This window comes from Pristis pectinata, chromosome 32, assembly GCF_009764475.1.
Source record: "Pristis pectinata isolate sPriPec2 chromosome 32, sPriPec2.1.pri, whole genome shotgun sequence".
NCBI lineage: Eukaryota > Metazoa > Chordata > Chondrichthyes > Rhinopristiformes > Pristidae > Pristis > Pristis pectinata.
Genome location: NC_067436.1, coordinates 15338678 through 15353911, shown reverse-complemented (window position 1 = coordinate 15353911; position 15234 = coordinate 15338678). Strand labels below are relative to the sequence as shown.

The following is a 15234-nucleotide window of genomic DNA, read 5'->3' as shown; positions in this document are numbered from 1 at the left end:
AGCCATATAATGAGGTGAGTGTTGGGACCCAGTTCCTTTCCAGGTATTTCCAGACAATATAAGAGACACAGCTATGAATTGTTAGGAGATAATTGAATGAGAAATAAGCCAATTGGCCACAACTTATAAAAAGAAGGTAGGGTCAAGCAGAGTGGACCAGTGTTAGACTGGGGGCAGCTGAGGCCTCGGTAAGAAGCGGCTAAAGTAAGTTTCTTTCTTTGTCCATTCGTGCCCAGCTAAAGTAATGACAAAGGATCCAGGGTCAGTGGTGTGTTCTTCCTGCCAGATGTGTGAGATCTCAAGTCTCCCTGATCACTACATCTGTGGGAGGTGCATCCAGCTGCAACTCCTTACAGATGTGTTAGGGAACTGGAGCTGCAGCTGGATGACCTTTGGCTCAGAAGGGAGAATGAGGAGGTGATAGATAAAAGCTACAGGGAGGTAGCCACACCTAAATTGCAGGAGGCAGGTAGCTGGGTGAACGTCAGTAGAGGGGGAGGGAATAGGCAGGTAGTGCAGAGTACCCCTGTGGCCATTCCCTTCAATAACAGGTATACCACTTTGGATACTGTTGGGAGGGGGGGGACCTACTAGGAGAAAGCCGCGGCGGTCAGGTCGCTGGCACTGAGTCTGGCCCTGTGGCTCAGAAGGGAAGGGGAGAAGAAAAGGAGAGCAAAGTGATAGGGGACTCTATAGTTGGGGGGGGGGGTAGGGGGGGACAGAGGAGATTCTGTGGACATGAAAGAGTCTGCCAGATGGTATGTTGCCTCCCAGGTGCCAGGGTCGGGGACATCTCAGATCGGGTCCACAGCATTCTAAAGCGGAAGGATGAGCAGCCAGAGGTCGTGGTACACATTGGTACCAACAACGTAGGTAGGAAAAAGGATGAGGTCCTAAAAAGTGAAGATGGAGAAAATCAGGACCTCAAGGGTTGCAATCTCTGGATTGCTGCCTGTGCCACGAGCCAGTGAGGGTAAGAATAAGTTGATTCAGCAGATGAATGTGTGGCTGAAAAATTTGTGGATCATTGGGATCTCTTCTGGGGAAGGTGTGACCTGTACAAAGAGGACAGGTTACACCAGAACCGGAGGGGGACCAATATCCTTGCAGGCAGGTTTGCTAGAACTGTTGCGGAGGGTTTAGTTTGGCAGGTTGATGGGAACCCAAGTGATAGGTCAGAGGATGAAGCAGTTGGTGTACAGGTTGATGCAGCGTGTAGAGAGACTGTGAGAAAGGATAGGTACTTGACTGGGCAAAATTGCAGTGAGTTGGATGGGTTGAAGTGTGTCTATTTTAATACAAGAAGTATCAGGAACAAGGGTGATGAACTTAGAGCGTGGGTAAGTACATGGAACTATGATGTGGTGGCCATTAGAGACTTGGCTGTCACAAGGGCAGGAATGGCTACTGGATGTTCCGGGGTTTAGATGTTTCAAAAGGGACAGGGAGGGAGGTAAAAGAGGTGGGGAGTGGCATTGCTAATCAGGGACAGTGTCACAGCTGCAGAAGGGGAAGACGTCCTGGAGGGATCATCCACTGAGTCAGTGTGGGTGGAGGTCAGAAACAGGAAGGGAGCAATCAATTGGGAGTATTCTAATAGACCCTCCCAATAGCAACAGAGACATTGAGGAACAGATCAGGAGGCCGATTTTGGAAAGGTGCAAAATTAACAGGGTTGTTGTCATGGGTGATTTCAACTTCCCTAATATTGATTGGCACCTCCTTAGTCCAAAAGGTTTGGATGGGGCAGAATTTGTTAGGTGTGTCCAGGAAGGATTCCTGACACAATATGTAGACAGGCTGACCAGAGGAGAGGCCATACTGGATCTGGTACTAGGCAATGGACCTGGTCAGGTGTCAGATCTCTCGGTGGGTGAGCATTTTGGAGACAGTGACCACAACTCCCTGAGCTTTACCCTTGCCTTGAAGTAGGAGAGGAGCAGACGGTATGGGAAAGTATTTAATTGGGGGAGGGGGAATTATGATGCTATTAGGCAGGAACTTGGGAGTGTAAATTGGGTGCAGGTGTACTTGGGGAAATGCACAGTGGAAATGTGGAGGTTGTTTAAGAGATCACTTGCATGGGGTTCTGCATAGGTTTGTCCCATTGAGGCAGGAAAAGAATGGTAGGGTGAAGGAACCATGGTTGACAAAAGATGTAGAATATCTAGTGAAGAGGAAGAAAGAAGCTTACTTAAGGTTTAGGAAGCAAGAATCAGACAGCGCTCTAGAGAGTTACAAGGTAGCCAGGAAGGAGCTTAAGAATGGACTTAGGAGAGCTAGAAGGGGGCATGAGAAGGCCTTGGTGAGTAGGATTAAGGAAAACCCCAAGGCATTCTATTCGTATGTGAAGAACAGGAGAATGACTAGAGTGAAGGTAGGACTGATTAGGGATAGAGGAGGAAACATGTGCCTGGAGTCGGAGGAGGTAGTGGAGGTCCTTAATGAATACTTTGCTTCAGCATTCACCTGAGAGAGACACCTTGGTTTGTGATGACAGCGTAAAACAAGTTAGAACATGTCAATATTAAGAAGGAGGATGTGCTGGAAATTTTGAAAAACATTAGGATAGATAAGTCACTGGGGCCAGACGGGATATATCCCAGGATACTATGGAAAGTGAGGGAAGAGATTTCTGAGCCCTTGGCAATGAGCTTTGTGTCCTCACTGGCCACATCAGATGATTGGAGGGTGGCAAATGTTATTCCCTTGTTCAAGAAAGGAGTAGGGATAACCCTAGGAATTATAGACCAATGAGTCTTACTTCAGTGGTGGGCAAATTATTGGAAAAGATTCTTGTGGACAGGATTTATGGGCATTTGGAGAAGCATCGTCTGATTAGGGACAGTCAGCATGGCTTTGCTTTGTGAGGGGCAGGTCATGCCTATCAAGCCTGATTGAATTCTTTGAGGATGTGACAAAACGCATTCAAGGTAGAGAAATGGATGTGGTGTATATAGACTTTAAAGAGTTTTATAAGGTTCCCCATGATAGGCTCATTCAGAAGGTCAGGAGGCATGGGATCCAGGGAAACTTGGCTGTGTGGATTTGGAATTGGTTTGCTTATAGAGGGCAGAGGGTGGTTGTAGATGGAACGTATTCTGCCTGGAGGTTGGTGACCAGTGATGTTCTGCAGGGACCTGTTCTGGGACCCCTGCTCTGTGATTTTTATAAATGACTTGGATGAGGAAGTGGAAGGGTGGGTTAGTATGTTTGCAGATGACATGAAGGTTGGCAGTTTTGTGGATAATGTAGAAGGTTGTCAAGGGTTACAACAGGACATTGATAAGATGCAGAGCTGGGCTGAGAAGTGGCAGATGGAGTTCAACCCGGAAAAGTGTGAAGTGATTCACTTCCGAAGGTTGAATTTGAAGGCAGAATACAGGGTTAATGGCAAGATTCTTAGCAGTGTGGAGGAACAGGGGGATCTTGGGGTCGAAGTCCACAGATCCCTCAAAGTTACCGTGCAAGTTGACGGGATTGTTAAGAAGGCTTGTGGTGCGTTGGCCTTCATTAGTCAGGGGATTGAGTTCAAGAGCCGCAAGGTGACATTGCAGCTCTATAAAACTCTGGTTGGACCACACTTAGAATATTGTGTTCAGTTCTGGTCGCCTCACTATAGGAAGGATGTGGAAGCTTTAGAGAGGGTGCAGAGGAGATTTACCAGGATGCTGCCTGGATTGGAGAGCACGTCTTATGAGGATAGGTTGAAAGAGCGAGGGCTTTTCTCTTTGGAGCAAAGGGGGATGAGAGGTGACCTGATAGAGGTGTAGAAGGTGATAAGAGGCATAGATCGAGTGGACAGCCAGAGACATTTTCCCAGGGCGGAAATGGCTAACACGAGGGGCCATAATTTTAAGGTGATTGGAAGAAGGCACAGGGGGGATATCAGAGGTACATTTTTTTTTCACCCAGAGTGGTGGAACACGCTGCCAGGGGTGGTGGTAGAGGCAGATACAATGCGGACATTTAAGAGACACTTAGATAGGCATGTGGATGATAGAAAAATGGAGGGGTATGTGGAAGGGAAGGGTTAAATTGATCTTAGAGTTTAAATGATTGGCACAACATTGTGGGCCAAAGGGCCTGTATTGTGCTGTAGTGTTCTATGTAATTAAATACTGAGATGGTGACAGGCCTGTTTACATCACTGACTTGTATTATTCTGAGGGGCATGACAGATATTATGGATTCTTAAGCAGAGGTAAGACAGTTTGTTTCCCTAACCAAGGACAGCCATGAAATCTAATTTACCTAATTGGTGAGTTCAGGTCCCAATTGGTGTACGTTAACTGTGATCAAACTTTTCAACCGGGAAGTAAAAATAATAATAGCAAGAAACTAACTTGTAGCAGTAGTTGGCTTTGTGGGCATAAAATCGACACATGGCCCCATCATCAGGAGGAAGACCACTTGTGAAGCTTGTTGGGGACAGGTTGTAACGTCCAATTCTAACGTAATCATCATTCTCCCTGGGGACACCTGGCTCAATGGATACCTTGTCACCTGCAGCAACGAGAAAACAAGACACTTGGGGCTCAGTACAGTTAATGTGAACTTTGCAAGCAGGCTTAAGAACTTGGTCTAGTATGAATTACTGACACTTGGATGGTTCAGGTCAAAGTCAAGTTTATTGTCATATGCACAAGTACATATGTGCACAGGTGCAATGAAAAACACTTGCAGCAGCATCACAGGCACATAGCATCAGATAAGCAGCATTCACAAGAAAAACAAACTAAATTATACACAAATTTTACAATAAAGAACACAATTAAAACAAGAAGTCCATTTTAGTGCAAAGTGATCAGAGTGCTGCTAAACTGTAGTGATTAGTGTTGGGCCAGTTGGTTCAAGAACCGAATGGTTGAAGGGAAGTAGCTGTTCTTGAACCTGGTGGTGTGAGACTTCAGGCTTCTGTACCTCCTGCCCAATGGTAGCTGTGAGAAGATGGCATGGTCCAGATGGTGGGGATCTTTGATGATGGATGTTGCCTTTTTGAGGCAGCACCTCTTGTAGATGCTACTGATGGTGGGGAGGGATGTTCCCGTGATGTATTGGGCAGAGACCACTACTCTCTGAAGCTTCTTGTGTTCCTGTGCATTCGAATTGCTGTACCAGACCATGATGTAACCAGTCAGGATACTTTCAACAGTACCTCTGTAGAAGTTTGTTGGGCAGAGTAGGGAGATGGTGGATAGTGGGTCTGTTATGGGGCAAGCAATCAAGAAGAACAAGTCTAAGTGGTGTAGAGACACCAGTTCAAACGGCACCTTGGCAGTGTAAGAATTTGAATTCAGTTAATTGGCTCATTACCGGAGAGGGAAAAGAGAAGTAAGGCACTCTCCAGTGTATCAGGACAATCACCACACCAGGGACAAGTCCAAGCCATTCCCTTTGCTCCAAAGCCACTGGAAAGTTTGTGCGGTCTGATCAAGGTGAAAAAGGCTGTGATAGGTGGAGAAGCACCAGTGATTATTTTTCCACAATACTGACCGGAGAGCACTGAGGTCGGAAGGTGTCAGTTAGCAGACTGTTCATCCCCAGACACTGCAAGTGGCTGAACACAAACTACAGGAACAGCACCTCGTATTCCACCTGCGCAGTCTACAACCTGACAGCGTGAACATTGCATTCTCCAATTTCCAGTAAACTGCTCCCCTTCCGTCCCTTTCCTCTCTCCTCCTGATCTGCCCAGATCTTCCTGCTCACCATCACCGTTTCTTTCCCCTCCTCCATCTGCCCATCACGCACACAGTCCTCCCACACATTCCCCTCCCCAACTGTTCCCATCTGTCTGCCCCACCTCACTCACCTGATTCCATGCTCCACCTTCCTCCCCTGTCAGATTCCATCATCTGCAGCCCTTTGCTGCCTCCACCTGTCACCTCCCGGCTTCACCATTTCCATTCTCCCCTCCTCCAACTGCCTCTCACCTCCTCCTCCTCACTGGGATCCACCTATAGCTTGCCAGCTCTTGCTCCACCCCCTTCCCTTTACTTTCTTTTAATATACTGGCTACCTCCCCTCTAATCTATCAGTGCAGACGAAGGGTCTCGACCTGAAACGTTGACTGTCCATTTCCCTCCGTAGATGCTGCCTGACCTGCTGAGTGCCTCCAGCATCTTGGGTGTTGCTGCAATGAACCCTGCTTTGTCTGTGAGTGATCAACAAAGTCTTGGGTTTATTTCAGAAACAAACATGCATTGTACAATCAGGTGCACAACCAGTTATGCTGAAGTGAATCCTGAATGGAATTGCCTGGACCAGTTTGACCCAGGTGCCAAGCTAGTCCTGGCTTAATCAGTTTTAAAAGCAATTTGTGAATAAATATGTGTACAAATTCCTGTGCTTTTTATGCCACATAGTCAAATACTGCCTTGAATAGACAATCACTCCCACTCCACATCTGGAATTCGGCTCTTTTGCATATGGTTGGACAAAAGTTGCATTGAGATCTGGAGTATTAGAATCTAGACTGAGCTTCCGTGAGCAAACAATAGGCGAGTAGATGCGGCTTTGTAGCACAGTCTGTGACACCTTTTGTCACTTTGAGGAGTGAGGCTGATGGCTCTATCATTTTGCCATGTGTTTTCTTTTGTTGTTGGGACATAGCTGTGAAATGTTCTGCATAGTTGGGTGAATACCAATGCTGTGGCTGTACTGCACAACTTGATCTGGACCAAAGCCCACATGACAGCTCAGATGTTGCCTGGTCCCATTGCCCTTTCAGGATACAATAGTCTTAAACCAATTCTTGATTTCAAATGCATTGAATTGAACTGGCTCAAGACTGGCTCCTGTGATAGTGGAGAGGATGAGACTGATTATCCACTTCATTTTTTTTATTATTCATTCAAGGGATGTGGGCTTCTTGGGCTGATCCAGTCTTTAATTGCCCATCTCTAATTGTCCCTGAGCAGGTGGTGGTGAGCTGTCTTCTTGAACTGCTGTTGTCCTTGAGGTGTGAGTATACACACAATGCTGTTCAGGAGAGAGTTCCAGGATTTCCATATGACATAGAAGGTGTTCATCAAGCAATCCCATATTTCCATTCCCCCACTTATTCCCCTGTAACCTATTCTTTCACACATGTCCATTGGCTACCCCTACATGCCCATTGACGATGCCCCTACACAGCTGTAATTTACAGCAGCCAATTAACCTACCAGCACATCTCTGGTTGTGGGAGAAAATTGGAGCACCCAGAAGAAACCCATGCAGTCAGAGGCATACTCCACACAGACAACATCCGAGGTCAGGACTGAACCCAGGTTGCAGGATCTCCACCAGCTGTACTACTGTGCTGCCATTGGTGAAAAATGGTTGCCAGAATTTCAGATTTATCTTTGGTTCCCTTTTCAGGACTTTAATGTTATGGAGGATGGAGTAATTCTTGGTCTTCTCTTTCAATCAGTGGTTCACCACAACTTGAGTGTTGGTTGTGTGATCACTGGGTTTGTCTATTGCATCCCCCTTTCACTGCTTCACAAGCAGGGTAGCTATGCGGTAGCATCATCTCACTTCAATACACGTCTGATGTTGCTGATTTGTTTTTCACATTCCTCATTGAACCAGCATTGGCGATGTGAATTGTAGAGTTAATATGTTGGTGGAACACTTTCTTACTGCTCAAGTTTCGTGGATGCTAAGTTTGAGATGCTATCAGTTCTCAATTCAGCCCATTTAGCACAGTGGAAAATGCCACAAAACAGGATCAGTTGTTGAAGATCATAAGGATTAATTTTAATCCAACACATTTTTGTGAAACAGAAGGAATTTGTTCATTTTTGCATTCCTATCCTTAAACTCTGTTGTCTTTGATGAAGAGTAAAATTTGACAGGATGTAGATGATCTATCTTATCTCATCAGTTCTGAGTAGATTAGATCAAAATTACCCTCTCTAAATTATTACTTCTTGAGAATCCATTCAAGGACCAAATGCATCCTAATGAACCCAGTTTAATGGAGGCATGAAGTGTGTTGGTAGTGGGGATATAAAGCACTGGCCAGACAAGAACAGTATCAAGGAATCCCCATGATGTCAAATATCATAATGTATCTTCCTCAGAAAAAATTGATTCTGATACAGGATTTTGACCCAAAACATCAACAATTCCTTTCCTCCCACAAATGTTGCTCGGCCTGCTGAGTTCCTCCAGCAGATTGTTTGGTTGTTGCTCCAAATTGACTATTAATCTGTACATATTCCCATTTCTTATCTAACAGCCATTGAAGGTTCTATGCATGAGGTGCTGGGGGCATTTTCCATTTGACCTGGATGAGCTGTGGATTTCATTAGCATTTAAAGAAGAGTCTGAAGTACCAGATATATCAATAAAATTGCACACTCTTAGTCCATGTTTTCCTCCATTACAAAATAGGAGGATGTCTTCAGCCCATTCTATCCATGCTGGGAAAAGGAAGAGTTTTTTTTTCCAGCCCTTCCCACATGCTCGTCTGGAACTCTTGTACATTGTGACACCATGTTCGTCCTGATACTTTTCGATGCAATGAGTTTTTCATTTTTCAGGATCCAGGCACCACTGACACTGTATCTGTGGCCCACTCCTAATTGTCCTTTCAACTGAGTGGCTTTCTAGGTGAGCAATTTTAAGAATCAACTGCATTGGTGGGATTGCAGCCACGTATAAACCAGACTGGGTAAAGACACCAAATTTCCTCCCCCTAATGGGATTTTACAACAATCCAGTTGTTTTTGTGGTTGCCTTCATTACAAATAATGTTTTTCTTCATGTTCCATATTAACTGAATTTAAATTCCAAACTGCTGTGGTGGGATTTGAACTCTGGTCTCTGGATTGTTACTCTAGGTTTCTGACTACTATTCTTGTAGCTTTTACTAACTGCTAGTTTCTTCAGCGAGCTTTGCAATTTCTTGTTGTCAGCTGTAGCTGTTCTATGCACTACCTTCTTCTTTCTGTGAGCTGTGCCCTTTCCTCCTATCTGGACCTGAGCCTGCAGTTTTGCTAATTTTTCCTGATTCATCATGTATACTCTTGTTATGTTTGTCCAGACCCAAAGGGAAACACGCGTGGGGAAAAAAAAATCCCTTCAGCTGAGTAAATCAACCCATCTAAGCAACCTCAGTTTATAAGTGTTGGCATCACCTTGGTGAATCTCTTCTGTGTCATCTCTAATGCTATCACATCCCTGTTGTGATAATGACAAGAATGTTTTATCTACCTGTCCTGTTATCTTCAGGATCTGTTGACCTGCACCACAATACCCAATGGATGGGAGTACATGGCTTTATCTCATTAATAGAGGGAACATTGATATTTCCAGTCATGATCCAAAACTATCTCATGACGAAAGGACTAAGCTGGGAGGGCAAGGACACCACAGTCTCAGATGAGGCTGGTTTTATCTTTATGTAAAACCCTCAGCAACCCTTATAGGCTGCTCAGGTCCCCAAAATTTACCAACTCCAAAGGTGTGGCAAATTGCGCTCATGTTTTTTGGACCCAAGTCACATTAACTTTTCCTCAGCAATCATTCCCCCTTCAACCTCCACCACTACTGCCCCTTGACTTTCCAGCAGCCACTTTGCTTGGCCTTTGGCCAGTTGCTCAACCTGAAGAGATCAGTCCCTTGGCACCCACCCCAAGCAGTGTGACCCTCACCATTCCAGCAAGCTGTCCTTATTCTTTAGGAATCACTGCCCTTTCAGTTAACTAGTTTTGCCCTTCTCCCTCCTGATCCTGTTCTGTTTGGGCAGTAAAAAGGATTCCTCTGCTCAGACACAACCAACCCCTCACCAACACCTGATATAATTGCAGGCTGTAGATCATTTAGAAATGTCAATTTTCTGGTGCTAACTGCAGCCGGTTTATGTTCTTGATTTTTTTAAATATATATTTGGTGATAGGATGTGGACATTGCTGGCAACATGTATAGTCTTTCCTCAATTTCCTTTACACCGAGGAAGCAATCATCTTCAGTTTGTAACATGAAGATCACATTCATTGTCCATCTCCACTCCTCCCGACTACATCACTCACTTTCATTTATAGCAATGTGTTCCTAGCGAATGCTGGGCCATTTCTAAAAGCACTAAAGGTCAAATGTGCCGTGTCAGCCACTTCAGAAGGCAAATCCCCCTTTCACCGCCACCCCCCCACCCTTTCCCAAGGACAAAATTCAAACAGCTGGAGGAACTCAGCAGGTCAAGCAGCATCTGTAGAGGGAAATAGGCAGTCGAAGTTCCAAGTTGAGACTCTTCATCAGGATCCAAAATGTCGACTGTCCGTTTCCTTCCACAGATGCTGCCTGACCCACTGAGTTTTTCCAGCAGTTTGTTGTTTGCTTTGGTTTCCAGTATCTACTGTCTCTTGTGTCTCCCTTCCCAAGGTCCTTGGTTTGTCTTTATAGGGAAGATTTACCAGAATGACTCTAGACACATACTTGTGGGGAGGAACTGGACAGGTTGTGGGAATGGAAAACCTCAGGGTTAAGGTTTTTAAAATAAGATGGGATTTTTTACACTATATTTTCACTTGACCTTCCATTTAAATGTAGTTATCAATAAATCCAATATAAATACAAAATCCTTCATCTAGAGAGAAATTAGACCCACTATAACTAGTAGAGGGGAAACTAGCATTACTATTTAAGGGGAAGTTAACTAACTGTGAAGGAGGAAGAATGAGTTAGGGTGGGGAAGGCTCCTATTAAATACTGGCAAGGACCAGTGGGCCTGTTTCTCTATGATGACTCTACCTCTGAATTGAACGGTTCTTACAGCATCTTTTGCAATACAAGCGTCTGGGTAGACTGACCTGCTTTCAGATGGGTCACACCACAGGATACTTTAACCACAGTCCCTGAGGCTTCATGCCCAAGAACCATGGGTTTCTTGAGGACAAAATCTCCAATTTTTCCTTCTTGCCAGAAATGGATGTCGATACCGCAGATCCCTACAGAATTAATCTTCAGCAGAACATCTAAAAATAGCACAAAACAGTGAAAACATTGCATTCTAAAGCAGAAAGATAGTTTTTTTTAATAAATTGTGGAATGCTAGCGATCTCAAAGCAGATAACATAATCATGCACTACTGCATACTTGATGGAAATAGATATGGCACTATTAATTAATAATGCCACTCAAAGATTACTGTGTGCACCTATCTGGAAGGAATTGATAAAACACAAATGAATCAATGACAGCTTGAAGGAGCTTCCTTAAATGCCAGAATTTTCATTTTCTTTTTTTCTTGTTCTCATCAGGAAATGGGCAATCCTGCCGTGACAGTTTTGATTACTCAGATTATCCTGAATAAGTGCTCATGAACTGCTACAGCCTTTGTACCATTGATACACCCATGTTGGAGCAGTGAGTCGGGAGTTCAAGTCATTCTCCTGATAGTAGCCACAGTACCAGGACTACTCAATGGATAATGAACCAGAGTAAAAGCATGTTTTCCTTTAAAGCCAGTCTTTAAGCTCTGAGCTTTGGAGCCAAGGGCTCAACTTTCCATTCAGAGACCTGAGCACAAGTATCTAAGCCATCTATCCAGTGCACTACTGAAGCAGAGGCACATACTTGGAGGGCCCAGCTTTAGGCGGGATGTTAAACTGAGCCCCTGTCTGTTCTGCTCCAGTGGATAAAAACGATTCTACTGTACAATTTTGAGGAACAGCAGCCGTTTTCTCCCAGTATGGTGGCCAAAATTTATCTTTCAAGCATTATCATTTAAAGATTATCTGCTCATTACTAACTTGCTGTTTATGGGAGTTTTCTGTGTGAGAACTGGCTGCTGCATTTTGTACATTATAACACCGAGTACACTCTCAAAGTATTTATTTTGCATCCTGAAGTTGCAAAAATCACAATAGAAGTGCAAACCTTTTCACATTTCCCCATCCACAATGCTAATCTAGAATGTCAGCTGAACATACAGTGAGTACTTGGGTCCAAACCAGTTCCAGCAAAAGACTGCTGGCACTTCATGATGTAAGAACAACCGTTGCAGCTGAAATTTAAGGTTGATGGAGGGACTGAAGGAAGAAATTTGCAAAGCACAGAGTGTAATAGATTTGTAAATTAACTGGATATCACCCACCACTTTCTATATGAAAAATTCAACAAGAATGGAGAATTAGTTGTACCACAGAAAATACTGGCATGAGATACCAGCATTACGCCCACATCTCTTAATGCATAAATATCTGTCGGTCTCAGGCTTGCATCAACACAATGACTGAGCCTCCACTTCCCTCTGTGGTAGAGGATGCCAAAGGTTCACTGCCATTTAAGTGAGGAAATATTTCCTCATCTTAGTCATATCCACTCTTCTCCAAGCCCTCAGACAGGGGAAACATTCCCCTCCCTCCCCCTACCCCCAGCAGCATCAAGCCTTTTAAAAAATGTTGTAAACTTTGAGATCTCTTCTCATTCTAAATTCTAGAGAATACAATCCTTGTCTATTCAGTCTCTTCTCATATAGTAAACCCACCATCCCTGGGATTGATCTGCTTAATCTTTGATTTGAAGTGGTATATTTATCCTTCCTTAAGTAAGGATGCCAGAATTGTACACAAGTCCAGGTACAGCATTACCAAGGCTAAATATGATTACAATAGGTCTTCCTTATTTCTGCAATTGATCCCTCAATTTATAAAGACCAATAATGGACTGATGAAGGGTCTCGACCCGAGAAATCGGCTGTCCATTTCCCTCCGTAGATGCTGCCTGACCCGCTGAGTTCCTCCAGCTTTTTGTGTGTTGTTCCAGATTCCAGCATCTGCACTTTCTTGTGACCCCCCAACTGTAGGTGGTTGCAAGAGCTGATGGGTATGTGAGAGGGAATGGTTTCTACAGAAATAACTGAGCAGATGGGACAGATGAGATTGCTCTGAGAGTGGGCATAGACTCAATGGCACAAATCACCTTCGTTCTAAGGAAACATCAGGAAAAAAATTGCAACAGCAAAATTCTACAGTATTGGCAATACTAACAGAGAAATGAAGTTTTCCATTTGAGCTATTTCTGCATTTACACTCATTGACAATTTTAAAGTTAATTTTGCCCATCAGATATTACGTGGGGCAAATGTGTGCAGTCTAAAAGCAATCAAGGAGTTTGAACCAGAGAGAACAATTCCTTCAGGACTGATTAATTTACAGATTAATAGCAGTATCTGATTAAGATGTAACACTTAAAAGTATTTCACAAAACAACATGGAATGACTTTAAAGAGGAAAGATAGACTTACCACCAGGGCAAAGCTCTGGAACTGGACGCTTTTCCTATAGAGAGAGGAAATGCACCTTTTTAAAAGATCGTGTGTACTTCAGGAATAACGATTATATAATGATTTCAGGTGTTAGTTACATGTAAGCTCTCCTTTATTGGGCCAATTAAGTTTTTGTCTCACTTGGGAGTCAAGTCTCACTCTTCAAACCATTAAGCAAGGTACACAAAGATGAGCAAATCTTGTGTCTATCCATTAACCATAAATACAAGGGACCCATTCAATCCAACAAAACAAGAAAAAAATTCTTACAACCTTGCATTTTCTCCATCTGGGGCTAGAAGGAATCTAAAATCTGCTGCCCTATCTTGACAGTTTGGTGGCTCCTTATGTGTTTGTTCATCATCTTCATTAAATTGTTTATTTTCATTCTCTTTAGCCAATATTCCCCTTGTCTAATAACCTAGGATAATTACTCTAGAATGTATTGATCCAAATCATTTAAAAAATTATGTGATACTAAGAGAGTCTCTCTCAGTCTCTTGCTTTCAAGACTCAGTTTCTCTTAACTTCACAACAATCCATGAGCTAGGGTATCAGTCCCATGATTCTGCTACAAGAATATGTGCAGTCATTGGGTAGCCATAGAAAGAATTCCTAGCCATTGGATCATTACAATGCTACTTCAAAGGCTGATTGTCCCTTCTACATTGTTTGATGATGAGAGCTTGTTCTCAAATAATTCTGCAACTGGGAAAATATAGTGCTTGAACCAAAGGGCACTCTGAATGGGATTTGACTTCAACAGAAAAGAATGCTCATTTTGAAACCACTGTAGATATTATTAAATTTCTCAGAGTAAACTTCTTGCAGAATTGCTTCTGGGTCTTCTTAGTGGTCTTTGACAACCCCGTGGAATTCTTGTTAATACATTGTACAGCGATAATTAAAATTGGACCCAGATTCCTACGTGTTTCCTTAAACTATAGAGGTTAATCTAGTATAAAATAATTGAAAGGCTTCGTCCACTTATTCTTATGGGGGAGAACTGCAGGAGGTGGTGTTTATATTTTTAAAAAGTCTTTAAGTTTAATTCTTTTTAATCCAATGAGATCCGACTGAAAGAATTAAGAGGCAACAATCTGGCAGTCTGGCTTTCAGAGAATTAGGTCGCGGTGAACAGGCGGCACCAACATCACAGCACTGGAGATCCTGACAGCGCCACGCCGCCGTTACATACGTGGCCCTGTCATGCGTTGACGACAATAAAGTTTTACCCCACCCTCACCAACGAGAAATTCCTTGCCCGTCGTGGTGGGTGGCATTCACCAACACTACTCGAGGCCACACTGGTAATACAACTCTTGCAACCGATTCCATCATTGACCCACTCCCTCCTCGCCCGGAACTTTTGCATTAGTTAACCGTAAATGTACTTGCTATACATTGATATCGAAATCCCTTCCCTACAAGGAGATTCCACTGTGGCGACTCTGACTTTCTGACTGTATAAAGATGATGTACAATAGAGGTCGTTTGATTACCACTTTCAGCTCTCCACAGGCTACGACCAAAGCCAAGTTCTCTTGCTGCGACATGGTTGGTTAGAAATTACTTTCCTTCTTACTTCTAACTTCTTTTATGGACTTTATAGGCTGTGACCCTGGGCTGCAAACTCAGTTGCAGGACTAATGGCTCTAATTTAAGCACTTGTTTCCTCTCTACAGGACTTTTTCTTCCCCTTCCCCCCGAGCTGATTGAGATGCCCACCCTTACTGCACCGGTGCAACTGTATAACTTACTTGCTAACCCATGCAGGGGGTTTTCATAAAGTCCGGTCACAGACAGCATCCATGGCAACCTTTGAGACGTAGGACAGCATCATTGGTTCCCATGGTTACGTCTGTTAAGGGGGTACGCCCAATCCCGCAGGACTATGATTGGTGGAGAGAGACCAGTTTTAGCACTTTTTTTTAACCAATTGGAAGTCAATTTTGCTCAATTAAAGTCCTCCC

At 43.8% G+C, this 15234-nt stretch overlaps 1 protein-coding gene across 1 annotated transcript in view; it reads right to left on the bottom strand.

The window, feature by feature from the left end:
• The window catches only part of LOC127585169 (sorbitol dehydrogenase-like), a 36223-nt gene extending 21406 nt beyond the window's left edge, over positions 1–14817 (bottom strand). The window contains exons 1-4 of the mRNA XM_052042382.1: positions 14764–14817; positions 13241–13274; positions 10803–10967; positions 4347–4506 (exon numbers count right to left, since the gene is read on the bottom strand). Of these exons, the coding sequence (XP_051898342.1) occupies positions 4347–4506; positions 10803–10967; positions 13241–13274; positions 14764–14817 (413 nt within the window). The remainder of the gene's footprint in view (positions 1–4346; positions 4507–10802; positions 10968–13240; positions 13275–14763) is intronic.
• Positions 14818–15234: the final 417 nt, after the last annotated feature.